We start from the raw sequence: 25,485 nt of genomic DNA, 5'->3' as shown, positions 1-25,485 counted from the left end.
CTGGGGAGGGTTTGGGACCTTGGGGCTCCCTGGGCATTTAAAAGGCTGGCCAGTGGTGCAAGTAACCCATAAAAGAAGTGTGACAGCCAATGTCCCCTACGTCACCGTTGACCGGGGTCTCACACACGTGATTTTGTTCCAGAGAGCCTGTATTGACTTTGCCATCAGTGCCAAGCCCCTCACGCGCTACATGCCCCAGAACCGGCACACCTTCCAGTACCGGGTCTGGCACTTCGTGGTCTCCCCATCCTTCGAGTACACCATCATGGCCATGATCGCGTTGAACACCGTGGTGCTGATGATGAAGGTGAGCTGGGCAGGGTCAGGCTGCCCTGCTTAGGTGGCGGGGAGGAGGAGGATCAGTCAGGATGGGTCCCCAGAGTACTTGGCTTGTTCCTAGGAGATGCTTTGAGACAGGGCCTGAGCATCTTTTTGCTGCTTGACAGGGGTGTCAGCCTCAGCTCCTGGTGTCTTTAGCATCTGGTCCTCAGTGGCTGAGAGTGGTGACTGGTCCACTAGAGGACCAGGGCAGCTTTTTAGAGGGCTCTGAGCAGGTCCCTGCAAGTTTCCATGTCCAGGTGAAAAATATGACCACGTAGTTTGCTTGTCCAGACAGAGTTGTTCATTCCCAAGCCTGGGTTTGGGGACTTTTCCACCTTTCTGCCATGGAAACTTGCTCTAATCCACACCCCAGCTCCAAGTTTTGAAACTTTTAGTGAAAAGGAGTAAGAAAGCTTCCAAATCCTGTAAAGAGTTATCCCTGCTGCAGGGAGATCTGCACTTACTCCGTTCTTCCTTCTCAGAAGCAGAGCCCCTGTCCTGGGAGAGGGGTGGGGAGGGGATGAAGGAGGTGATCTCGAGGTACCATGGGCAAGGAGCAGGGGCCTGCAGGTCTTCCCAGGGACAGACATCAGTCACAAGAGGCTGGCTGCCCCCCTCCGAGTTCACAATGTCTCTGTCTCCATCAGTACTACTCTGCTCCGTACACCTACGAGCTGGCCCTGAAGTACCTGAACATTGCGTTCACCATGGTCTTCTCCTTGGAGTGCGTCCTCAAGATCATTGCTTTCGGCTTCCTGGTAAGTGGCTGATCCTGTTGTTGATGAGAACATTAATTTGCACTTAGCACACCTCAGCCCTCTGGTTCACGGAGGGAAGGTGTTAATAACACGAGGCCGGTGCCATCTATTTTGGGTCCCAGCCTGGGAGCTGCTTGCAGGCTGGCGGTTGGAACCACTTCTTTGGCTCCCGTTAGACTTCCCGCTGCTAGATGCTGGTTTCTCGGTCAGCACAGACCTTCCAGGCTTCCCGGGCCAGCAGCCAGAGCTGCTGCAGGTTGTGAAGCCCGTGTCCCAGAGGGATCGATCGGTTCAGCCTGCAGCAGCAGGCATCCTGCGGCCGGAGCTTGGCGCTACTCAGCTTTTAAGCTTTCCACTGCTGCGGGTGGGTGTTGTGCTGGGGGAAACCATGCTGCAGGACTTTTTGCCTCATTTCTGCTGTGCTTGGAGCACGGACCACGTACTGGGCAGCCGCTGCTGCCACCGTGCTGGTGGCAGCGGTTCCTTGGCCCTGGGAGCCACCAGGTGCCTGTGTGTTGAGCCAGACCTGACCAGCAGCGAGACCTCCATCTAATTCCTGGTCCTCAAGTCCCCAGCTGCTCTTTTAAGCCCTGGGCTGCTTTTTCTTTGCAATCCTTGGAGGACACAGCAGCCTTATGGCCATGGGGGTTGGCATGATGAGTTATTGTTGCCTGTGGCCACCAGTGAGCCATCCCGGTGCCAGAGCAGCCTGGGAAGGGATCTGTGCATGCCTCCACTTAGCTCTGCACAGGGATGGAAGGCTTTTCCCACGTCCCAACACCCTTCAGACTGGCCACCCCAATCTCAAATCCACCCTCCCTCTCTCCTTTCTCCCTCAGAATTATTTCCGGGACACCTGGAACATCTTCGACTTCATCACTGTCATCGGCAGCATCACGGAGATCATCCTGACGGACACCAAGGTGACAGGCCACGGGCTGGGCTGGGAGGGGCTGGCAGGGCCGGGGGGGGCTCCTGCCATCCCCTGACCCCCTCCTCCCCTCTGCTCCCAGCTGGTGAACACCAGCAGCTTCAACATGAGCTTCCTGAAGCTCTTCCGAGCAGCTCGGCTCATCAAGCTGCTGCGCCAGGGTTACACCATCCGCATCCTGCTCTGGACGTTCGTGCAGTCCTTCAAGGCAAGTCCTGCATGCCCGGGGCTCCTGGGGGTGTTCTTATACCTGGGGTGCTGCTCCCTGGCTCGCAGGAGAGATGGTTTGGAGCAGTTCACCTGCTCGCTGCTCTTTCTGTATGCCTCTGGAGCTGGACCCGAGCTGAAGGAGATGACTCATGTGCTTCCCTCGCAGGCCCTCCCCTACGTCTGCCTCCTGATTGCGATGCTTTTCTTCATCTACGCCATCATCGGGATGCAGGTGGGCACGGACAGCTCGGTGCGCAGCCCTCTGGCACGGCCGTGTGCTCAGCACCACGCTGCACAGCAGCCGGCCCGGGTGCCCAGGGGGGTCCCAGGGGTGGGAGAGCTCGTCTGGGAGCTGCGTGCCCTGTGGCACTGCTGGGACCCCAGCTGCCCTCCTCGCCCGTACCCCTGGGGACGTGGGGGCTCAGCTGGGCACCCTGCATGGCAGCTGCTCCCAAATCACCGCCCCTTTGTTCTACAGGCGTTGTGCTTTTAGGGGTTGTACCCAATAACCTAAAACCAAAGGGACCATGGCATGGCCACCCGCAGCCGTGCACACACCCATCCCTCCACGTAGGGTTTTTGTGGGCCGGATGCTGGTGGGATCCCGATTTTAGGGCCCTGCAGCGACCTACCAAGGGGAGGTGTGTGGAGCCGCGAGCTCCCCACACTCCAGCCTGGTGCAGAAGCAGCACGTGAGCGAAAGCTCCCGGTCAGACACGTGCTGGCGGGGCTGGCTCGGTGACTAAGCCCCACGCTGAGGATCTCACAAAGCATCTCTGCTCACACTCGGGGTTTGGAGCCGCTGGGTGAGCAAGCCACCGCGATAACGAACGCGCTCAGCGCTAGGAAGGGCTGGGGAGGGGAGGGAGCAGATTTTGGGGAGTGGGCAGTGCGGTCGCCTCCGGCTCGGGCTGCCTGGCAGCGCTGGTGTTTGGTGTCCTCCCGCCCCGAGAGTCGTGTGGCTGCTCTTGTCCCACACATCCCAGCACCGGCTCCAGGTGTTCTCGGCGCTAAACAACTGCCATCTGACTCAGCCCCCCTCCCTGCCGTGTGGTAGTATTTGATTTATTTTATTTTTTAGCACTATTGTGAACAAATCCCCAAGCAGTAAAGTCTGTGGGCGTTATTTGAGCAAAATAGCTGGAGGCAGAAAATATTCTACAATTACACATTGCAAAAAAACCTGTACAGGGAAAAAAATACTCTGCAGTTGGTGTATTTTTAGATTCATGGAAAGTGGAATAAATATTTAAGAGTAATAACAGCACATTTTTCCAATTTGAGGCACTTTGCGAACGTTCGTTGTCCTATTATGGCCTTGGCTGTGGGTCACTGTTAGGATATTGCCCAAATCTGGGGCTTCGTTGCCTCTTTTGGCCCTGGGGACCTCCTGGGAAGGGCCCAGGGCTGGTAGTCCCCAGTGGCTGTCTGTCTGTGGAGGGCACTGTCCCTTGGGCACTGAGTGTTTCCCCACACTGTTCGTGCCACTGTGCCCAACCCCAGCATCGCAGGTCATCCCCTCTCAGTGGGAAAAGCTCCTGGGGGCTTCTATCCATCACCCACCGCTGCCCCAGGACCACGGCACCCACGCAGGGTGGTGGGACTCATCCCCGTGCCCCCAGTATGCTGGGACCCCTGGGGTCCGCGTGGCGCTCGGCTGCTGCACAGTGGCCAAATCCGGCTCATCCCAGACCCCCCTGCACTCCCATTTGCAGGGCAGCTCGGCCTCTGGCAGCCTCTACCGCCTCCCATCCTTGATGGGCAGGATTTGTGCCCGTGTGCCCTCACGGGGCTGCTTCTCCACCTGGGCTCTGGAGCAGGATCCGTCCTGCAGCACATCGTGCGCCCCGAGCCAAGGTGAGCACGCAGCCGCTTCCCCAGCACCGGCGGTGTTGCCTGAACCTTTTTCTCCCTCCGGCAGGTTTTTGGCAACATCAAGCTGGATGAGGAAAGCCACATTAACCGGCACAACAACTTCCGCAGCTTCCTGGGCTCCCTCATGCTCCTCTTCAGGTAGGGAACCGCAGGCGGGGGGCTGGCGGCGGGGGGACCTCCTTCCCCGCTCCATCCTGCCTGCCGTGGGGCGCTGAGCGCGGTGCCTTGGGTGCAGGAGTGCCACCGGGGAGGCATGGCAGGAGATCATGCTGTCCTGCCTGGAGGGCAAGGGCTGCGAGCCGGACACGACGGCGACGTCCGGGCAGAACGAGAACGAGCGCTGCGGCACCGACCTGGCCTACGTTTACTTCGTCTCCTTCATCTTCTTCTGCTCATTCCTGGTGAGTTCCCTGGCCCTGTGCTGTGCCACCCACTGCGCATTCTCGGTGCCTTGTTTAATTCCACCTCACCCTGACTTCCCTGCCTTCTCTCTCCCTTCCTTTCTCTGCTCCCTGTCCCATTTCCCTTTCTCTCTGCCCTTTCCCCCCTCGCCTAGATGCTCAACCTGTTCGTGGCCGTCATCATGGACAACTTCGAATACCTGACCCGCGATTCCTCCATCCTGGGGCCTCACCATCTCGATGAGTTTGTCCGGATCTGGGCAGAGTATGACAGAGCAGCGTGGTATGTAGCCAGCTCCTTCTCTCCCGGGCAGCCTCTCAGAGCTGGTTTTGAGCAGCGTCTCTGTCTGCTGCTGCTGGAAACCCGGCTGCGATGCCCAGGGCAGGGCTGCTCTCGCTCATGGTCTTTAAAGGGTACCAGCTGGTTCCCACGACGCCTGGTGGCACGGCACCTTAGCTGAGAGCCTGAAGATGTTCGTGGCTGGCCGTGGTGTTTACCCTGAGAGCTGGAGGCTCCTGCTCCCCCTCTCCTCCCCTGCCATCCTGCGGTCAGGTCCCTCTCAGCATCCTCCCCGGCCTCTGCCCGAGACAGCCTCTGTGGCTGGGTCCCCAGTGCCCCCAGCTCCTATCGGGGCAGGGCAGAGGGTGGCTTATCCCAGACCTTGGGGACATGCTGGGGGCCTGCTGGGTTCCTGCCAGGTCATCTACAGACAAGATTGTTCAGAGAGTTTTGGAGGGGGTTGGGGATCGCGGAGGCTGGGCACAGGCTTGCCTTTCCCCTGGCCAGCCCCCACCTCTCCAAGGGGCATGTGGTTGCCAGCCCCGGCACCGTGAGGGTGGCTCATGCCACCCCCAGCCTGGGGACAGCCTCTGTGGAGCTGTGTCCCATCACCACCATGCCAGGGTGATGTTAGCTCAGCACCCCCGGCAGACACGCGTTCCCTTTGGAGACCTCGCCTCCACTGCTGGCCTTCTGCCTCGTGAGAGGCCAGCTCCAGCCATAGTCTTTTATTTTTTTAAATCTTTTTAAGCCTAAAACCGTAATCCGCCCCAGGAGACTGTCCGGGACAGTCCCTGAGGAAGCCCCCCTCTGGTTTCTGGGCAAACCATGGTGGTTAGGGGCCGTGCACAGGAGCCGGTGGTGTTGGGGCCACCGGGGCAGCCCCAGCCCCTGCTGTCGGGCGAGGAACGGGTGAGTACATCCCCAGGGATCCCGGCACCCGGCAGCTCTCCCAGGAAAGGTCTCGTGGGGACAGCACGCGGGTCCGTGGCCAGGCAGGCTCAGGGACTGGCTCTGCCCAGACGGTTGGCTCAGCGATGGAGAAGGGACGGGGGGAGAGCGAGGGGAAACCAGAGGCAAAGAAGGGTAGGACAGTAGCGCTGCTGCTCTTTGCCTCCTCGTACGGTTTCCCTCCCAGCTTGTCCGTGGATGCCCAGGAGGCTGCAGCACGCTGCACCTCAGCACGGCCCCCGTGCGCTTCCCAGAAGGGCTCGGAGCTGGGGCCGGGGGCTCAGCACCCCTGCGCCCGGCCCTGCCAGCTCCTGCATCGACTGCTTCGTTACTCCAGCGGATACGGGCCGTATCCTGCCACGATAACGACTGGTTCTGGGTCTGGGGGAAAAGGGGTGCGTGGACGGGATAATAATGTGTACCCTTGGCAGAGCGTGCTCTGGTGAGAGACCTAGGTGCTAGCGCCAGAGCCCCCGGTCACATTATGTCTCCCTGCCTCGGGGTCCCCAGACACCGGGGATACGATTCACTCGGCTGCCGGCCTCCCGGGCCCTCGGGAGGAGCAGAGAGCTGGTGGCACGGGGGGGACGCGGCTCCACCAGCAGGGCTCGTGGCCCAAACCGGCTGCAACCTCCCCTCCTGCCCCTAAAAGCCCAGCCCCGTCCCACCACCGGGTGTCGGTGGCCGGGGGCACGTGGGGCAGAGCGAGGAGGCGTGAGCTGGCCCCTGATGGAGAAAGTGGCCGCCGATGCTCCCGGCTTTCCCCTCTCTGGGTCTGACGGAGCCAGAAGGAGAAGAGCCATGCCCCCCCCCCCCGCCCCGGGGGCCTTGCCCCGCAGTTGGTCCTAGCCCCCCTGGTTAAGCTCTCCACCCTCTCAGTGTCCTATTAACCCACCTGTGCTTCCTTTGCAGCGGCAGGATCTCGTATAAGGATATGTACAAATTAGTACGGGTGATCTCGCCTCCTCTGGGCCTAGGAGAGAACTGCCCCTACAGGGTGGCGTGCAAGGTTTGCCTCCCAGTCCTCCGCCACAACCTGGCCACGGGACGCACCATCCACCCCTCCTTCCCCCCGCTCCACCGCCACCGCGCCTCCCGAGGGAACCCTCACGTTGCTTTCCTTCGAGTTTAAAGAGGTCCGCGGCCTGCCAGGGCCAGCAGCTGTCCCCCCCAGGGGGGGGCAGAGCCTCCTGGGGGGGGGATTTGGGGGTGTTTGATAAATTGTACTGCCCCCAGCCAGCCCAGGCCCCGGCGGCGCAGAGCCCCCCAGCTCCGCTGGGACGCGTGCCGCCGTCCCCGCTCGGTGGCATCAGTGGGACCAGGGCTTTTCCCCCCGCTGCCTGTTTGTAAAGGGGGCTCAGGTGTGGTTCGCTCCTGGGGATGGAGGGAACTGGGCATTTTGTTGTTTGGGAGAGGGAGGGCGGGATGCCAGGGTGACCCCTCTCCCCATAGGACATCTGGGGACATCCCGTGGCACCCTCCTGGGGAGTCGGGCTCTTGTGCATCATGCCCGTAGCTTGCCAGCCCCACTGGGAGGAGGCGTGGGGTCACTTGTGGGGCCCGGCTGGCTCCATGGGGTCTATCCCAGCCCCAGCCTGGGCTGCGCCTTTCACCTGGGGGTCAGCGGCCACCTGGGTTCCTTCCCAGCCTCTGGAGCTCAGCTCCCCCTCTGCTTGAGCCGCCTCCTCAGCCCTGAGTCAGGGCAGCGGTCTGACCTCCTTGTGCATCTCTGCACCTTCTTTTACACTTTTCCTTGGGGTGGCAGCTGAGCAGAACCCTGTGCCTGCTGCCTTCTTCCTAGTGCCGTGACACCCATCTCCATGGCACGCAAGGCTGAACCGCAGAGCTCTTCCTTCCTCTTCACCCGTCAGGCATCCGAGATGTGCCAGGGAAGCTCAGGCACCCCTGGCTGCAGCCTTCATCCTGCGAGGGAGGAGTGCCTCACCCCACACACCCCGCAGCGGGTCGGTACCCCCGGTGCCCACGGGGATGAGGCACGTGCCCCAAGTCTTATAGGGCAGGCTGACCCAGGAGCAGGGCAGAGGAAGCTAGACGTGATGATCAAATTTATTTAGAGGGGTTTAGGGAAAGGTGGGCGCTTCTTGCAAGAAGCTTGGACAGCTTGACCCCTCAAGGACGGGGTCCCTGCAGTCTTTCCACTCTTCTCTGCCGCATTCCCGGCAAAGGCTGGGGCTGTGCTGAGGTCCTGAAGACAGAACCACCTTCAGGAGGAATTCAAACTCTTTATCAGTTGATGTCAGGGCTTCACTGGAAAATGCTGCTCCCCAGAGCTGAATCACCCAGTGCTCACAGGATCCCCACACGGCCCCTAGAAGCAGGGAGCTCGCTGCGACAGAGGGGTAGGGAAGGTGGGGATAAATCAAGGGGAGGCAGGGAGTGAGACCCACTTCTCCTCGCATGTGAGGGAAAACACATCCTTCCAGCCTTCTCTTCCTTGTGTACCGTGGTGTCCTCCCCGAGCACACAGCATTTCGAGGACCTGAGAGATTTTCAGGGGTTCCTACTGGCCTGGAACAATGCCCAGAAGGGAACTGATGAAGAAGGAAGACCCATGCGGATGTCACACTTCTGCCACCACGGACCAAATCCCCAAATGCCAACCCGACTTGCCCATCTTGCAGTTTGGTCAGCCTGCCCCACACAGCACACAGGTTCCTGGAGGCAGCAAGAGCCCTAATTTCCGAAATGATGTAAGAGAACAAGCCCACACCCCTCTCCTACCAGGCTACTTGACAAGTGCTAGCAGAAAAGCCACAAATGGGTCCGTGAAGCGGGGGACAGGATGCTCTGGACAAGGTGGTGCCTGGGCATCCTCGGGGTGCAGCAAAGGGGTGCAGCGCGCTGTGGACGTGTACCTGCCAGACCATCTGTGGGGGCATCGATGCAGAAAGCCTTCCCGTGGACATCCAGCAAACTGTCCTTACGCTGGGGAGAGCAGCTCTTGTAATCGCGTCTTGTCGGGAATGCCCCGACAACCAGCTCCACTCCGTGGGGCTCTCCCTGCCTTCCCTCAGCCCCTTCTGCCTCTGGCAGTCAGGCAGGAATGAGCCAAGAAAGCAGGCATCGCTTCTGCTGCCTGCAAGCATCCCTGGAGATGGCCCCGGGTCAGGCACAGCAGAGATGTTCCATGGGTGTTCATGTCCCTACGGACATCTCCTGCTCCTGAACCCACTCCCACACCACTCCATATTCCTGTGCTCTCTTCCCAACAGCGAGAAATGGTGCGGTTATGGTGATTTCCTACCCACGGGAGGTCAGATCTGCCCTACGTTTCCTCCTCGCGGGGACGTGGTGTCTGGGCACGGCACAGATTTAAGGCATCTGCTCCGGGCAGATGCAGAGCGTGAACCCCTTGGAGAATGGCGCAGTCCTCGTGCAGTATTTGCTGGGGTTTGCTGCAAACTCTTTATTTTCGGGAACCTGTTCCTCCTTCGTCGTGCAGGGAATCTCCGCACACAAGACAAAGCCTGACATACGCTGTGGGTGCTAAAATCTACCCCGCAGGGAACGGCGGGTTCAAGTTCCCTGTCTTGCTTCCTTTCTGAGCAAAGTTCTTGCGTGTGGAAGCTTGAAGTCATCTTGCTGTGAGACACACCGAGTCAGTGCACAGCCAGCTCTGCAGCGGTGCTGCTTACGGACTGCCGGACCTGGATCTTTTCTCTTCATCATCCCACCTAATAACCCCTGGTCTTGCTGTCATCCTCCCTCCGACCCTTTTCACGTGTCAGGTCTCAAAGGGGACAGCTTGTCCCGCCTGCTCTGTGCCCCAAACCCTCGTTGCGGGTGGTCCCCGTCTCACGTTCACCCCCGAACCCTCAGGACTAATCTTGGCGGGGGGCTCTTTGGCCAGGGGGCTGCTCCCAGTCCCGGAGAAGGGGGGACGCCTCCTCCCTTTTCTCGCTGCTCTCAGCGCGGGGCTGGGGAAGCAGCCAGCATCCCAGCGGGAGCACTTTTCCAGCACCCTCCTCCCAGCCCCGCTGTGATGCAGCAGCAGAGGTTGGTGCCTCAGCTCTTGTGAGATTTCCCCTGCCCTGCAGCCACCCCAAATATTGCAGCAGCTTGGCACGAGGGGAAGAAGAGGTGGCCAAGCCCGGCACCCCCCCCCAGGAGACGTATTTGAGCATCCTCCTGGGTGTATGGAGAGAAAGAGGCACAGCCCAAACCCCTCAGCCCATCATGGGGCATTTTTTGGAGCACCCCTCGCTGTGGCGACCCTAGGCTGGCCCTACGAGTGGAGGAGCGCGAGGCGGGGGTCCGTCCGTGCTGCCCCCCCCGGGGGAAACCCAAACGCACCCCGATCAATGTTGGAAGGCCCAAACAGCTGCCTCTGCCGAGACTCTTTAAACTCCAGCCTGGTGGAACTTGCAGCCGCATGCGGGAGAGAGCCAGGGCGGGGAGCATGGCATGCACAACTTTTTTTCCTCCTGATTTTCTTTTTCTTTTTCCAGCCGATTACAGCATGCCTTTTTGCACTGCTGCATGGTGGGGACGCGGTCCGGCCGCAGAGCCAGACGGAAGCAACTGGGCATCTTCCTTTGACAAGTGACCCTGGCCCACTGCCTTCTATGCAAGACGCTGCCTCCCAATTGCATAGACCCCACGAGATGGGGATACACAGCCTTCCGGCTATGGGTTAGGTGGCCGCAGCAACCCCCAGGCCCCCCGGGAGGGAAGACAGGACACGGAGGCCACCGAGCGCTTTGAGTCGCTGTGGGGTGCCAAGCGCCCTACCGCCGATAACCCATGGCTCGAGCGCCGTGTATCTGATTTATACCACTCGCACACAGCCCTGGAACCCGTGGGGCGAGCTGGGGGCTGCCGGAGGGCTCTAGGGACGGGGTGAGGCAGGAGGAGGCCCCCCGGGCTGCTGGCGGGGCAGGCGCTTCGAGGCCAGCAGCGGAGAGGGGTGAGTCGCTTTCCGCCGGCATTCCTGGGTCTGTGTGAGCAGTGCTATAAATCCGCAGCAGGACAGTCTCTCGTGTATGATTTGCCTTGATTAACGGGTTTCCTGTTCTTTTCCTGTTTGTCCGTTTGTTGTTTCTTTTTTTTTTTTTTTTTTCCTTTCTCTCCTGTTTCCTGTACTATTTTGTCCGTACGTTGTTTCCGCTCTCTGGGAATGCCTCCTCTCTCTCTCTCTCTCTTTCTCTTTCTCTCTCTCTGCATCTCCCTCCCTCCCCTTCCCCCTCCATGAGCAGTGGCCGAATCCATTACACTGAGATGTATGAAATGCTGACTCTTATGTCACCACCGCTAGGCCTCGGCAAGAGATGTCCTTCCAAAGTGGCCTATAAGGTAGATCAACCCTTCCTTCTACGGGGGGCTAGAGCCCGGTGGGGCTGGGGGAGCCGGGGAGGCGCCGGGGGCTTCCCACCCGTCCTCAGCTCCTGGGGGGCGCGGTGTGCCCGCAGGGGTCCCGGCCAGGCTTTCTGGTCTCCCCTGCCCGTGCAGGTGATGCTGTCGCCGTCACTTGCAAGCCTGGGGAGCTGTGGGGTGGAAGACCCCTGGGGGAGAGCAGGGAGAGGGGCAGCGGTAGGGGTAGCGTGGAAGCGGAGGGGGGCTGGAGAGGATGAGGAGTGGCCCCGTAGCACTCTCAGGAGGGTGGGATGTCTCGCAGGACCACGCTGGCCCAAGCTCATCCCCTGGGCTGGCAGCCACCCTATTCCCAGCCAGCTAAAAGCCTACGGAGGTGGGATCCCGCTGGGCTGCAAGGATCCAAACCACAGGAGCAGCCCCGCGGCGTGGGAAGAGCCAGGCACATCGGCACGGGACATCCTAAGGGACGGCTTGTGCGGGGCAGACACCGGAGCCAAGCCTCTGAGATTCCCCCCTGCAGCTCCCGGGACAGCCCTGGCCCCGTGGGAGCAGAGCAGACACCCAGGGAACCCTGCAGGATTTGGGGTGGGAGCCCCTAGGACAGGACCCGGCGCCGTGCAGCCACGTGCTGCCCGCCTGGAGCGAGCTGGAGCTTTCCTCGGCTGCCCCCTCTCCAGCTCTCGTGTGCTGGTTCACACGTGTGCCAGCCCCCCCGGGAGAGAAAGGGAGGGTTGAAGGCAGGGAGAGGACACGAGAAGCCGGGGGGTAAAGGACTGGGACGGGAAGGGACGACCCCAGGTGTTCTCAAAGCAAAATATACTCTCTGGAAAGTGGATCTGGTCACTTCGGTTTGCACCCCGCCTGCCCGGGGTGGGGAAGGAGCATGGCGTGTCTAACCTGCCTTGGTTGCCCTCCTCTCTTTCCTCCTGCACTTTTTCTACCCCTCCTTCCCCTTCCCCACCCTCGGATAATTCGGACCCTGTGCATGTGCTGGCAAACTTCATCTCTGAAAGACGCAAAAAGGGGGCGCCAGGATGTAGCATGCGAGAGGAACCGAGCCGAAGTCCCCGCAGGTTAGGGACCCTCCTCTCCCCTGCCCCAGGTGGGAAGGGTTGAGAGCTGTAAAGCCAAACCACCCGGGAACGGAGACCTGAGCCCCCTCTCCCCCTCCCGAGCATCTCCGACACCTTGCTGGCTCAGGGGCGTCTTCCCAAAAGTGCCGGGGGTGCCGCGGCGGCCCCGTGCCAGCCTCGTTTATTGGGGAGGGGGCCCAGGGGCCGTTCCTGGGGCGCAGGAGGAGCCCTGGAAGGCAGTGAGCCGGTGTCCTGGGGTGGAAGGAGCCGGGGGGGGGGGCGGCGGGGTGATCCTTGCCCTTCTTTTTTGGCTGTGCTGTTTTGACACTCTTTGTTGCTTTTTATTTTTATTTATTTTTTTCCTGTTAATTTCCTTTAGTTTTTATTATTTTTTTCTTCCTTTCGTTTAACGTTTGATTTCTTTTCCTCCAGCCCGGTCGATGTGTTTTTCGATATTGTTTTCCGTCCGCTGTTTTCTTCTCTCTCTTGCGCAGAGACTGGTGCTGATGAACATGCCCGTGGCCGAGGACATGACGGTCCACTTCACCTCCACCCTGATGGCGCTGATCCGCACCGCCCTGGACATCAAAATCGCCAAAGGTAACGTCGGGATGGGGGCAAGAAAGGGCAGAGCAGGGGGGGTTTGGGGAGGTCCCGCGGGCATCCCAACAGCCGAAGTGGGGTTGAGCCTCCTGGATGGAGGTGATGCACCCAGGCGGGCAGATTTCTGCCGCCTTCTGTAATAGAAGCTGCTGCTGGAGAGCAGAAACATCCCGATGTCCAAAGTTTAAAGGAGGAGAAGAATTTCCTCTTTGGTGCAAAACCAAACCGAGGAGGGAGACAGTCCCGTGTGCCTGGCCTCCTAGGGCTGCGGAGCAGAAATCCATCTCGCAAGGAACATTTTATGTTCAGAGCGGAAAAAAACCCTGCTTTGTTGTTGTTGCTGAAAATGCTCTGATTCATCGGATCAAAAGCTTTCTGCGGAAACCTGCCACTTGCAATAAATCATCCCCTGGGAACAGCTCAGAAAATCCAACCCAGGGCGAGCTCAGCAGAAGCCCGGTGCGCAGCCTGCGCCCTGAAACACCAGGTTTGAACCCTGGCTGGATGATAAAGCAGGGATTTGAGCCTGGCCACGTTCCTTCTCCCAGGATTTACTCCCTGCTTGGCACGCGTTAGCAGGGCATTCAGCACGGCAGCTCCCTTCGCCGCTGGCCAGAGTGCTCTGCTCTCCTCCTGCTCGAGGATCTCAGCCAGGCAGAGCTGCTCTTGCACCAGCACATGATCCGCTCCCCAGAAAAGAGAAAGTGGGGCAGCAGCAGGTGTGTGTGGGCTGCAGTAGGATCGGAGCCGCAGAGACGGACCCAAGGCGAGCTCGAGGATGGCAGCTTTGAGTGGGAGGGCAGGGGATGGGAGGTGGCGGCACATATGGAGGGATGGCAGGAAAGTTTCCCCGCAGGAGCAGGAGAGCCGGCTGGCTGATGCAACGTGGCTCTCCCAGACCCGAGAGCTGGTGTGCTGCTTGTCTTTGCGAGGGGACCCCTCTTCGGGATGGGAAGGGGGTGTTTGGATGGGCCCAGGTGCCAGCTCTTGGTGTGCGTTGACCGCTCCTTCCCTGCTGTTGAAGGTGGTGCAGACTGGCAGCAGTTAGACTCCGAGCTTCAGAAGGAGATCCTGACCATTTGGCCTCACCTGTCTCAGAAGATGCTCGACCTGTTGGTACCCATGCCAAAAAGTGAGTCTCTGCGGGGGCCGTGGTCCCTGCCTAGTTCTGCAGCAGCAGCTTCCCAGCAGGAGCTGGGGACCAGACAGCCTCGGTCCTGGCCGGGGGAGAGGTGGGATGAGGGCTTGTGTTCGTGGGAGTCCTTCTGAAAAAAAAACAAAAACACAACCCTTTGACAAACCCAGAGTCACCCGTAAGTCGTCTCTGGAGCATACAGGGGCAGGAGGCTGAGCATCACTTGGCTGGTCCACATGGTGGCTGAGGTTGGGAGGAACTGCTGGAGGCCACCTGGTCCAACCCTGATGGTGGTCTTGGTGGTTTATCAAGGTGCTGCCAAGCCACCTGCATCCTTTCCATCTCCCCTGGGTACCTGGGTGTTCGGTGCCCTCTCTGCTCCTGCATTAAGCAGATTTTGAGGGTGACCACAGCAGGGCTCTTCCCGAGGTGAGCGCTGCTGGCTTCAGACCTGCAGTTCCTGTTACCGTAAAAGCATCCCCCCTTCCTTCCCCTCTTGTGCTCTCAGCCTCTGACCTGACTGTTGGCAAAATCTACGCAGCCATGATGATCATGGACTACTACAAGCAGAGCAAAGCGAAGAAGCAGAGGCAGCAGCTGGAGGAGCAGGTGAGGCTCCGTGAGGGCGCGCGGGGACCAGGGGAGCTCAGAGCACTCCACGGGGCAGCACTGCTTCCTACCACGTCCTCACCAAACCTGGCTGCTGCTGCACGGGAAAGAGCCAAAGCGAGATGTCCAAGGGGCTCCTGGCTCGCGTGCCGTTGGCTTTCATCAGCCCCTGCCCACCCCTCGGGGAGCAGCGCGGTGACACACAGGCAGGGGAGGTCGCGCAGGGTTTCTGGCTGAGTGGCTAGCTCGGGAGCTGAGGATGGTGGTGCACATCGGGATTTTTTGACTACAGCCCTGTTTGTTCATCCTCATCAGTGAACACGAGCACCCCATCGCCTTCCCAAGCGGCGGAGGCGTGCTTGGCGAAGCGCTGGACGCTGGTCTGCGTTTCGTCCAGGCTCAGCTTCTCCCTTTCCCCATCACAGAAAAACGCGCCCATGTTCCAGCGCATGGAGCCCTCCTCTTTGCCGCAGGAAATCATCTCAAACGCGAAGGCTCTGCCTTACCTCCAGCAGGACACCCTCTCGGGCCTGTGAGTATCGCCCCGAGAAGAGGTGAGGTTTTTCCGCAGCTTTTCTGCCCCTGGAAGGGGGAATGGTGAGGTGTCCGCGTGGACACCTTGTCGTGGGAGCATCCAGCTCTGAGTGCACACCCTTACCCAGGAGGGTCTCCTTGCTTGTAGGCTGAGAGGAGAGCAGGTGGCAGGCAGTCCTGGGCTCACCCCTGAGTTCCCAAACCATTTCCACCCAAATGCTGGCTGCAGGACAGCACTGAGGCTTTCCTCTCACTGTCCCACTGGGACGCTTTTCACACCAGCTCCTGCCCTACGTGAAATAGGTCCCTCCTGCAGGCTGGGATGGCGTGGAAGCTGGGGGCAGCCCAGTAGGAGACCCCCAGAACCCTGGCTGAGGACAAGGAGATGGTTGAGTTCCTGGTGCTGCCCTTGGGGTGGCCCCTGGCTGCCATGGGACCTGCGGTGCTGGTGCCCTCTCCTGCCCAGGCACTGCTTCAGCTCTCCAAGGAGCATGGTGTCTGCCCTGGGGGGCGAGCGTGGGGACCCCCAGCGATGGCAGCACCCCGCTCGTGCTCTCCCTGAAGCCGGACCGTCCTTGCAGGAGCAGCCGGAGCGGGTTCCCCTCGCTGAGCCCGCTCTCGCCGCAGGAGATCTTCCAGCTGGCGTGCATGGATCCGGCCCACGGGCAGTTCCAGGAGCACCAGTCTCTGGTAAAGTCACACACTGCCTCTTGGGCGCTTGTCTGTGGTCCCAGGAGGACGCTGGTGGGCGCGGGGAGGTGTGGGACCGTCGGTGTGGTGGGGTCTGGCCCCTCGCCTCCTGCAGCCAGAGCTGCGAGCGTGGCGCGATGCCCTGCAGTAAAATATCCTTCTCTCCGCAGGCTGCTCTTTTTTCCCCGCTGAGCGCTCGTTTCAGTGGGTTACCCCGTGCTGAGCGATGGTATCTGATGTTTTCGGATTCGTGTTCATTTCGTTGTCAGTGCTGCTGTCCCCGACCCAAAGCGAGCTCCCAAACCGTCACCCAGGGGAGCGCGCCCCTCCGGCGGGCGGCAGCCGTGTCCGTGTGTGTGTGTATATATACATTTACATATATACATATACATATATACATATGCATATCTCTGCCTCTCCGTGTCTGTGTGTGTGCAGTCCCGCACCACCCCGACGCCCGTCGGGCGCGGCGCCGTGCCCCCGTACCTCCCCAGCCCGCTCCGTGTCCCCGTGCTCTGTCGCACCCTGTGAGCTCCGTACCACGCACACGTGTGGCCCCCCCGTCCCCGCTGCCACGTCCCGTGCCAAATTCCCCTACGCTGGGAATTGGGAAGGAGGCAAAGCCCGGGAGGACAGGCTGATCCAGGCAGGGCTTCCACTGCCACCGTCGGAAGGAAAGAGGTGCGAGGTGGACATCAGATGAGCGTGAAGGTCCCCATATGGGCTCACCTGCACCCAGCTGTGAAACGCGGATCGTTTTTGAGTGCCAACACGGCTGGCGATCTGTCTCAGACCCTTCTGGCCCCCATGAAACCCAGCCCTGGGGGACCTGGGCTGTCCCCTGCAGAGCCGCAGGAGCAGCGCGCTGCCGTCACCCAACCCCATCCCAAGAGCGTGGCTGTGTGTTTGTTTCCAGGAGCCAGAGGTTAGGGAGTTTCAAAGAGTGCAGCCCTCTAACCGTGGCAGCTACCTTCCCGTGGACACTCAGGACCACGCTGTCTCTGGGAGGGCCTCCTCCATGCCTCGTCTCACTGTGGATCCCCAGGTAAAACCAAGCAAAGCCCCCACAGGTGCCGGGTCCGAGCAAAGGTAACGCTGGTGCTTCTCTCCACGAGGAAGCCCCACAGCTTCATCCTCCGAGCCCCACGGCCCCCCATTGTCCCCAGATGGGGACATCTCCCTGTCTTTGGGGTGCCTCACAAGGAGGACAGCTGCTGTCCCCGTGTCCAGTGGGGACCAGCAGCGGAGAGCAGCCAGGAGCACCGAGCACCTGGCCCGTGCAGGAGGTCCGTGGTGGAGCAGGACCGTGCTGGGACGTTGCAGGGCCCCCAGGCAATGGGGCACCTCTCCTTTCCTCCAGCCCCAGGCTCTGGGTGAGGTCTGGGGGGTCCCTGCCCGGCTGTAAGGTCCCAGAGGATGAAATGCCTTCTCCTTCTTTTCCCCTTGTCGCGCCACATGTGCTTGTCCGCATGTGTCCCCGGACAGTCTGTCCGGGGGAGCCCAGGCCACATTTCACCTCCTCGTTTGTCTGCCTGGTTTCTCTGTTGTTCTGTCTTGTATTCAGCCTTGGCCGAGGCACGGGAGCTTTTTGGGGGTTCAGTTTTGCAACCCTTCACCGTGAAGCTGGTGGTTTCTCACAGATGTGCAAGCACCCCGCGTGGGTGCTGGTGCAGCGTGGCGTTGCTGCAGGGTGCTCTGGGGACATGAAGGGGAAGGGAAGCTTTTTTTGGTGGACTTCCCTGAGCATTTGGCAGTGGGGGAGGTGGTTGGGAAGAGGGGAGGAGAAGAGACAGGGAGAAGGACTCAAGGCTGGAGAGGTACAAAGCTGCTAAAGCAAAGCAAAGGAAAATATGTAAGGGGGTGATGCTTTCCTCAAAACATACGAGAATGCAAGCTAGAAGGAAGGGAGAAGATAGGAAGAAGCGTGGAAGAGTAAAAGGAAGGGAGAGGGGTGATAAAAAAACAGGGTGTGTGGGGAGAGGGATGAGTACAGGGCAAGGGGACATGGGGATAAAGCAGGACCAGGGAGGGATGTGGAAAAGCTGGGAAAATAACCACTGAGGGCCACTGGAGAAGGCAGGGCCCTCTCCCCTCTCTTGTAATTTCTTCTTCTCTGCCTCTGTTTGCTCTGCTGGTCCTGTTTCCGAGGTGGGAGGGATGCCAGGACAGCACCCGTGCTGTCCCCGTGCCATGGGCAGGATGCTGCCGCTCCTCCTCCGGCGCCCAGCGCCGAGCCACACTCGCATGCTTTGCTGAGCAGCACGCTTCAGCTCAACCCACTTTCCTCCTGCCCCCAGTTCACGCTGAGATCATTTTGGGGGACTGTGCCCAGGCTGGCCGCTCCCCAAAACCTCCCCATGGTGTTAAGGAGCTGCGGGTGGTGGGGGGCCCTGCTGGAGCATCCCACGGAGCGCCCACCCCGGCGCTCACCCCGTCCCCGGCCGGCCGGGGCTGCTTGCAGGTGGTGACGGACACCAGCTCGATGCGGCGGTCGTTTTCCACCATCCGGGACAAGCGCACCAACACCTCCTGGCTGGACGAGTTCTCCATGGAGCGCAGCAGCGACAACACCTACAAGTCCCGCCGGCGCAGCTACCACTCCTCGCTCCAGCTCTCCGCCCGGCGCCTCAACACCGACTCAGGTGAGCGGGGTCGGGCGGGTGCGAGCCCCTTCCCATCCCCAAAAACAAGCCCAGCACCATCCCTTCTCGTCCCTGCTGCTGGGGACGGAGAGCGGGGACTGATGGGGTCTGCTGCAGGCCACAGGTCCGACGGGCACCGCTCGGGCGGCAGGGAGCGGGGCCGATCCAAAGAGCGCAAGCACTTGCTGTCCCCCGACATCTCCCGCTGCAATTCGGAGGAGAGGAGTCCCCAGGCGCACGACGAGTCCCCGGAGCGGCGGCGCGAGTCCCGGTCACCCAGCGAGGGCAGGTCGCAGACACCCAACAGGCAGGTGGGTGGAAAAAAACCTCCACAAGTGCAAAAGGAGGCTTAAAAATAAAGCTCCCTGCCAAAGCTGGGGAGATAAGCCCCGATTATGGGGGCTCTGCGGTGTCTCTCCTCGTGGTGGTGGCATCCATCCGTGTCCCCTGGCGTGGCACAGGTGGGTTGGCGATGCCCGGTGTGCCCTGTGGTGTATGGGGAGAGGGGCAGAGCCCAAGGAAGCACATCCTGGTGCCTCTGGAGCCAATCCCACCACCATGGCACCTGCTCCCTGCCAAGGCTGAGGTGTCCCAGCTGCAACAGCTGGAGATGGCAGCGCTTGGAGCAGAGGGGCCAGCAGGCAGAGAGCGGTTAGCTCTTCCCGCTGCGATTTGCAGACACCCTGCTCTCACTGGCCGCAGCACACAAAATCTTCTTGCTTTTCACCACCGCGAGCAGAGCTCAGCCCCTGTATTCCCCCTCGTGTCTCGGTGCGTTGCAGGGAACGGGCTCGCTGAGCGAAAGCTCCATCCCCTCCATCTCGGACACCAGCACGCCGCGGCGAGGCCGCCGCCAGCTTCCCCCGGTGCCCCCCAAACCGCGTCCCCTCCTCTCCTACGCCTCCATGCTGCGGCACGCCGCCGGAGACGCCTCGCCGCCCCCTGAGGAGACCGACGGGGGGTCCCCGCTCCTCTCCAAGGAGCCCAACGCCGCCGGCCTGACCGAGTCTTCCAGCTCCCCGGCGGGGAAGCCGAGCCGGCCGTCCACCCCGCAGCGCTACATCTCGGAGCCCTACCTGGCCCTGCACGACGACTCGCACGCCTCGGACTGCGGCGAGGAGGAGACGCTCACCTTCGAGGCGGCCGTGGCCACCAGCCTGGGCCGCTCCAACACCATCGGCTCGGCCCCGCCGCTGCGGCACAGCTGGCAGATGCCCAACGGGCACTACCGGCGGCGGAGGCGAGGGGCCGGGCAGGGCGTGATGTGCGGGGCCAGCATCGACGTGCTCAGCGACACCGAGGAAGACGACAAGTGCTAGAAGGCTGCGCTCCCCCCGCCGCCGCCGCCCCCACCGCCCTGCCCTCCCCAATGCATGCTCTTCGCCGCGCCTGGGAATGAAATGAAACCAAAACCAAACGCAAGGGGAAACTAAAAAACAAACAAACAAACAAACAAACAAAAAAACAACAACAACAAAAAAAGAAGAAAACCCAACTGACCGGAATAGGGAAAAAAAAGTCTTTGTGCAAAAAAAAAAAAAAAAAAAAAATTAAAATCTGTCGACTTTCATTTATTATGATCACTTTTTTTTTTCTGCACAGAGAAGCATTTGACCGGAGGCGGAGCGGCCCCGGCCGGGGACGAGCAAGAGCCCCAGGACCCGGGAAGGCTCGTGACGATGGCTTTCTGCTCCCCGTGGCCGGAAAAACCCCAGCAAGGGGGTCCCAGGGCTCAGTCGCTCGGGTTTGTGCTGCCGTGGCTTTGAGCCTCCATCCCCGAGGGTCTCAGACCGGCCCGGGGCAGGGGCGAGGTGCGGGGGGGGCAGGGTGCACGAGGCGGCTAGGAGCGGCTGTGCCTGCCCCCATGGGCCACGCCAAAGCCAACTGGTTTGTACTGGGGCAGACGGGAGCAGCGAGGGGGGCTCGGCGCTGCCGATTGTATCCCGTCTCGCACCGACCTAGCTGTATTTCTACACGGAGAACTCTAGGTGTGCCTGTGCGTGTATATACGGTGTGTGTGTGTATATATATTTATATGCTGTATATATAAAGATATACACATACATGGATTCGTTTTAGTCATCTGACCAAGCCTCTCTGGGGTTCGCTGCATGGCGGTGGATGTAACGGAGAAGCAGGGACATCCCCCCGGTCCCCTTGTCCCCCCGGTCCCCTTGTCCCCCCCGGTCCCCTTGTCCCCCCCGGTCCCCTTGTCCCCTGACAATCACAGCGGTGGGAATCGTGCTTTCTGCCTTAGAGGTGGCCCGGCCGTGCCGTGTGGTGGCAGCGGGAGCGGGATGCCCCATGCCGGTCATTAATTAATCTGGTAATTACATGGCCCCGTGGTGCCCGGTGGCCCGCCCTGGCCATGAGTTTTGTCCGTGGGGAGCCGGAGCACGGCCGTGGGGAGCAGGAGGGTGCTGTGCCCTCCGGAGCACTGCGGGCCGGAGGTTTGGATGGTGCTGAGGTGGTGTGCTTAGGTGGTGCGCGCCTGCCAGGGAGGTGACGGACCTCACCCTGTCCCTTTCATGCTGTGCTTGATGTCCCCGGGGCTGCCCCCGGCACTTCTGGGCATCCAGGCTTGGCTTTGGTCCCCGTTGCTCCCCAGCCGAGAGATGCTACAGGCACGCACGGCCCCGCTCCTGCATGTGCAGATCAGTCCCTGCCCCCAGGGAGCTCCCCCAAAGCTGCTCTGCTTTGCAAGAAGCAAATCCTGCCCCGTGCCGGGCTTCGTCGTGAACCAAAAACCCTTGTTCTAATGGCCAAAGTGCCCTCTGCTCACCCAGGAAAGGGGTTTCCGTGGTGGAACCAAACCCCTACTGCCTCACTGCCCCTGCCGGTTGGTGGCACCTCTGCTGGCCCTGCCGGCCCCGTGCCAGCCCCTTGTTTTCTGATCAGACGCTTCCAGCTGCAAAACGGTCCCCGAAGTCCCCAGAAAGCCCACTCCATCACTGTCCCAGCCTCCGTGCCTGGGGACGAGCCATGTCCCGTGGGGGACAGGGACGGAGACGGGGGCGGCAGTGCTGCAGGAGGAGATGCTGTACGTCCCCTAAATGCAGGTGCTGGCACAGTCTTCTTCCAAAGGCAGCGAGGAAGAGCCCGAGGGCAGGGGAGGAGGCAGCTCTTTGTGTCTGGCGCTGTGACCACCGGTGGCAGGGGCTTGGGTGTGCAAGGAGGTGACATCGCACCCGTCGGTGAACCTGAGCTTTGCTACCCGAGACCTGTGTTTTACCAACAAACGGAAACTGTACAAAGCAAACCAGAGCCTGTTTTCTTTTTTTTGTTTGTTTTGTTTTGTTTTGTTTTTCCCCGGGGGGCCACGAAGATGCCCCGATCCTGCCTCTCCCGCAGCAGCCATCGATCCTGCTCCCATGGCAGGCAGGGACGCGCGGGGACGAGGCGGCGCCTCCAAAGCAAGCCTGAGAAACCAAAAACGACCCCGGGAGAACCGCGGGAAAGACTCTGCCGAGGAGGGAGCGGAACCAGCCCCCGGGCACCGTTGCAGCCCGCGTCTTTCCTTGAAGTTGCTGCTGCACAACCTCTCTTCCCTGGCTTTTTGGACCTTTCCTCCAGCTCCGAGCCCCCGACCTGCCGTCAGTGGTTGCTTTTGACCATAGGAGGGAGGACGAGGACAGGGGCGCATGGGGGCGTGCAGGGAGATGGGGCAGCCCCGGAGCATCTCCCCTCGGGGCCGGCCATCCCATCCCGATCCTCGTGTCCCCCCCGGAGGGTCTCGGGGGGCAGAGACCCCCGGTGTGGCTGCCGGGAGCCGAGGGAAGGTGGGAGATGTTCCCGCCGGGGCGGGCTGTTGTAACAAAACGTGCTCGTTCGGACCCGGACAGGGAAGTGGACCGACGGGCGGCGATGTACAACTTCAATGTTTTTTGTCAAAAGGAAAGAAAAATAAAACCTTGTTGTAAAGAACCGCCGCGCGCCCTGTCTGTGCTGCACGCGGAGGCCGGGTGTTTGCAGCTCCTGTTGCCTGGCCCCAAGCTTTCGGGTGGGTTTTCTGTCAAAGATGCTGAAATCGGGGCTTACGTTGCTCCTGCACAGAGCCGTTGGAAGCGCTAAAAGTTTTCGGGGAAGCCTGCGGGCAGAGGGTGGATCTGCCTTGGTGGTGCCCTTTGTGCATTTTTCCTTATATTTGCCATCACAGTGCTACGTTCTGGTAGCGTTTTGAGGAGCACAGCTCCTCCTTGGCAAGCCACAAGTCTTACATTATGATTTTTTATTTTTATTTTTTTTTGACTAAAATCCGAATTGCCCCAAAGGCTCAGGAAGCAGGACCGAGCGTGCGGGTCTCCGAGGGACGTCCCTGGGAGGCTGGTTCCACGATGAGACCTCCCTGGGGAGGTGATGGATGGCGTGAGCTGAGTGCTCAAGCCCCTCTCCTGCTTTCCCACACGTCTGGGGCCATGGAGAAGACCCCCAGAGCGATTTCGGGGGAGGCAGAGCTTCGCCCTAGTGAGGGAAATGGGTGCTGCAAAGCAGGGAGCCTCTGCTGCCGAGAGGCAGTGCTCTGCTGGCAGGCGCGGAGGCTAAAAAAAAAAAGAAAACCCTTGACAAATGGAACAGAAAGGTTAAAATTATCCGTACATCATCTGAATAACAATGGCGATGCAGATTGTACCTGCCTAGAATAGCTCCAGGAGACAGGGGATAAATCGGGAACAAAAGTTCCCCGGGAACAGATGCTGGCGGGGGCGCCGGGGCTGCTCCTCCTGGCAGGGCCCTGGGGAGCCGTGGGGACGCCGGTGGCACCCAGAGGTGACCTGTGGGTGCTCCGGGCCCCCCTGCAGAGCCAAACGAAGGCTCCGGGTGTGTTTGTCAGCGTGCCAGACCTCTGTCCTGCTGGCAGAGACGTCCCCGAGCAGCCCGGGGGCCGCCCCTGCTTGCCGGTGCTCTCCGAGCAGCTGGGAGCTTTTCCCGAGCAGCTCGGAGGGGAGCTGCCGGGGGTGGTTCTCGTCCACCCCTTCCCTTTTTGATGCCTCCGGTGGTGCTTACAGGCGCGCTCTCCCGGTGCCGAGGATGTGTGTGGGATTTGAAGTGGGGCTGTGCTTGCTCACGCTGGGAGCCACGTGGCGGGCTGGCCTGGGCGAGCACCTGCAGCGTGCGCTCCTCTCCTCCAGCAGCCTGTTATTTATTTATTTTTTTTATCCTTTTTTTTATCCTTTTTTATCCTTTCCGTGCCCTCACGTCTCTTGGCAGCGACCTTCCTGCTGCCCTCTGCTTGCTGCTGTGCTGCTGCCTCACGCCCCAGAGCCGCCAGACCCTACGGGGGCAGGGGAAAAGCCACGGGGCTGTCCTGGAAATTGGCCCCCATCATCTCGAGCTGGGGGATGCTGCCTGCTGGGAGCACTTTGGGAGCTCCTTTGGGTCACCTTGGGCTTTACAGGAGGAGAGAGAGAAAGGAAGGGGCTTGTCCTGCCTCAGTACCCACCGCCCCTTCTGGTTAAATGGCACAGAGCGGGGAAGAGCCCCCCAAAAAGCTTCAGTTTCTCCCTTTCCCCAGATCGAGCTGCCATGGACCCGATGCTCCGAGGTCCCAGGGGAGCCAGGGGTGAGGACGTAGGGGTGTCTGCCGGAGCCGGCCCCACGCCAGCCGATCCGTGCGAGTGCTCCCTCCCACGCTGCCTCCCCTGGGGCCCAGGCAGTCGATTTACGGAGCGATCTGCCATAGCTGATGCGATTTGCAGATTGATTTTCGCAGCTCTGCTTCACGAGCGTGGCGAGTGATGTGTTTTTTCCTTTCCAAAACGGGAGGAGCAGAGGAAGGGAATAAACCCAGGGGCTTTGCCTGCCATCTGGGTTCGTTCCTGTGCTAAACTCAGCAGGCAGTGCCCGACGCCGGGGTCAGCGCCTGGGGACAAAGAGCTGCACCTCTGCATCCTCTGGATGAAGCAGGGGTGGCCACGGCTGAGCCACCCTGGTCCCCAGTACGTTGAGGTGGGCTTGCAATCCATTGCTCATTTCCTTCAGGTCTCAAATCAATCGAAAAATAAAAGCAGTGCCATCACACCTTTAAAATATTCTTCTCGCCAAGGCGCGGGTTTCGCTTACACAGGCGTCACCTGGGGAGGACCTGTCCCAGCTCGAGCGCCTGATGTTACACCATGGCAGCAAAGTCTCGCTTTTTTTTTTTTTCTTTTTTTTTTTTTTGCACATGTGGGAGCCAGCACGAACTGTGCAAAGGTGCCGTGAGTTAGCGAGCCCTCCCCTGCCCCTCGGGGAGCAGCGTCTCGCGCCTTGCAGCAGGAATAGCTGCCTGGTGCAGCAGGAGCAGAGGGGTGCAGTAGGGTGCTGCGGGCAGGGGGGAAGGGACCCGGAGAGGTGAGGGTTGTTTGAGAACTGCTGGTGTGCTGAAATAGAGGATTTCCAGGAGAAATCTACATGCTGTGGTCTCAGCCTCTTGCTCCGTGCGTTCCCTCTCCTCCCTCCTGTCCTGGCCCCATGCTCGCGTGCCTGTTCCCAGCAGCTGTGCGAGCTGAAGATGCTGCAGGTGTGTCGCGTGAGCCTCTTATAGCCCACCCTGCAGCTCGCCCTTCCCTTTCCTGGGCTGCTCACAGCAGAGGTGGGGCTGTCCCTCCAGCAGGACACCCTTGTGCCATCCCTGTGTCCCCTCCTGCTCCAGGTGGGGAAACTGAGGTGCGGGCTGACGGGGAGGACTGCAGCCTTTCCTGGGGGACGGGCGGTTTTCTGCCGGGGCTGTAGCCATGCTTCCTAAGGCTTCCCCTTGCACAAAGCCCTCCTTGCCTTGGTTTGGTGGGATTACCTGGTGGGGGACAGGGCTGTGCTCGTGGGGCTGCCCTGCTGCCCTTGGACCAGCCCCTGTGCCGAGGGAAAGGAATTATGCCTTATTTTTAGCCGCAGAGGACTTTAGCCCTGGTGAATTAACTTGGAGATGTTATTACAGGCCGTGGGACCAGGTCGGGTTTCAGCCTGGGGAGGAAGCAGATAAATGATGGTCTGTGGTAGTCTCCTCCCAGCTGAAATGAGGCCAGAAAGCAGCTTTTGCACGCTCTGCCTCTTCCCTCGGCCCCTGGTGCTGCAGGGTGCGAGGATGCTGCCCTGCAGGGGCTGGCCAGGAGATGCCCAGGCAGCATCTCTGGGAGCTCCAGCGGTGCTCAGAGGGCTCTGG

At 60.6% G+C, this 25,485-nt stretch overlaps 1 protein-coding gene across 13 annotated transcripts in view; it reads left to right on the top strand.

Annotated features, from left to right (window-relative positions):
* The window catches only part of CACNA1E (calcium voltage-gated channel subunit alpha1 E), an 80,481-nt gene extending 60,071 nt beyond the window's left edge, over positions 1 to 20,410 (top strand). For 3 of the 13 annotated variants that reach the window (XM_035333097.1, XM_035333089.1, XM_035333087.1), the window contains 18 exons: positions 143 to 307; positions 969 to 1,079; positions 1,919 to 2,002; positions 2,093 to 2,218; positions 2,387 to 2,452; positions 4,142 to 4,233; positions 4,331 to 4,496; positions 4,652 to 4,779; positions 6,640 to 6,736; positions 12,629 to 12,734; positions 13,762 to 13,869; positions 14,381 to 14,481; positions 14,907 to 15,013; positions 15,597 to 15,705; positions 16,622 to 16,750; positions 18,167 to 18,347; positions 18,465 to 18,658; positions 19,130 to 20,410. In XM_035333097.1, the coding sequence (XP_035188988.1) occupies positions 143 to 307; positions 969 to 1,079; positions 1,919 to 2,002; positions 2,093 to 2,218; positions 2,387 to 2,452; positions 4,142 to 4,233; positions 4,331 to 4,496; positions 4,652 to 4,779; positions 6,640 to 6,736; positions 12,629 to 12,734; positions 13,762 to 13,869; positions 14,381 to 14,481; positions 14,907 to 15,013; positions 15,597 to 15,705; positions 16,622 to 16,750; positions 18,167 to 18,347; positions 18,465 to 18,658; positions 19,130 to 19,666 (2,607 nt within the window). In that variant the 3' untranslated portion in view covers positions 19,667 to 20,410. Of the gene's footprint in view, positions 1 to 142; positions 308 to 968; positions 1,080 to 1,918; positions 2,003 to 2,092; positions 2,219 to 2,386; positions 2,453 to 4,141; positions 4,234 to 4,330; positions 4,497 to 4,651; positions 4,780 to 6,639; positions 6,737 to 10,943; positions 11,041 to 12,566; positions 12,735 to 13,761; positions 13,870 to 14,380; positions 14,482 to 14,906; positions 15,014 to 15,596; positions 15,706 to 16,621; positions 16,751 to 18,166; positions 18,348 to 18,464; positions 18,659 to 19,129 lie in introns of those variants that run through there. The other 10 variants (XM_035333098.1, XM_035333088.1, XM_035333086.1 and 7 more) reach the window with 7 other exon arrangements.
* The last annotated feature ends 5,075 nt before the right edge of the window (positions 20,411 to 25,485 follow it).

This window comes from Oxyura jamaicensis, chromosome 8 (assembly GCF_011077185.1).
Source record: "Oxyura jamaicensis isolate SHBP4307 breed ruddy duck chromosome 8, BPBGC_Ojam_1.0, whole genome shotgun sequence".
Classification (NCBI taxonomy): domain Eukaryota; kingdom Metazoa; phylum Chordata; class Aves; order Anseriformes; family Anatidae; genus Oxyura; species Oxyura jamaicensis.
Note: the sequence above shows the minus strand (reverse complement) of the source record. Positions and strands in the feature narration are given on the sequence as shown.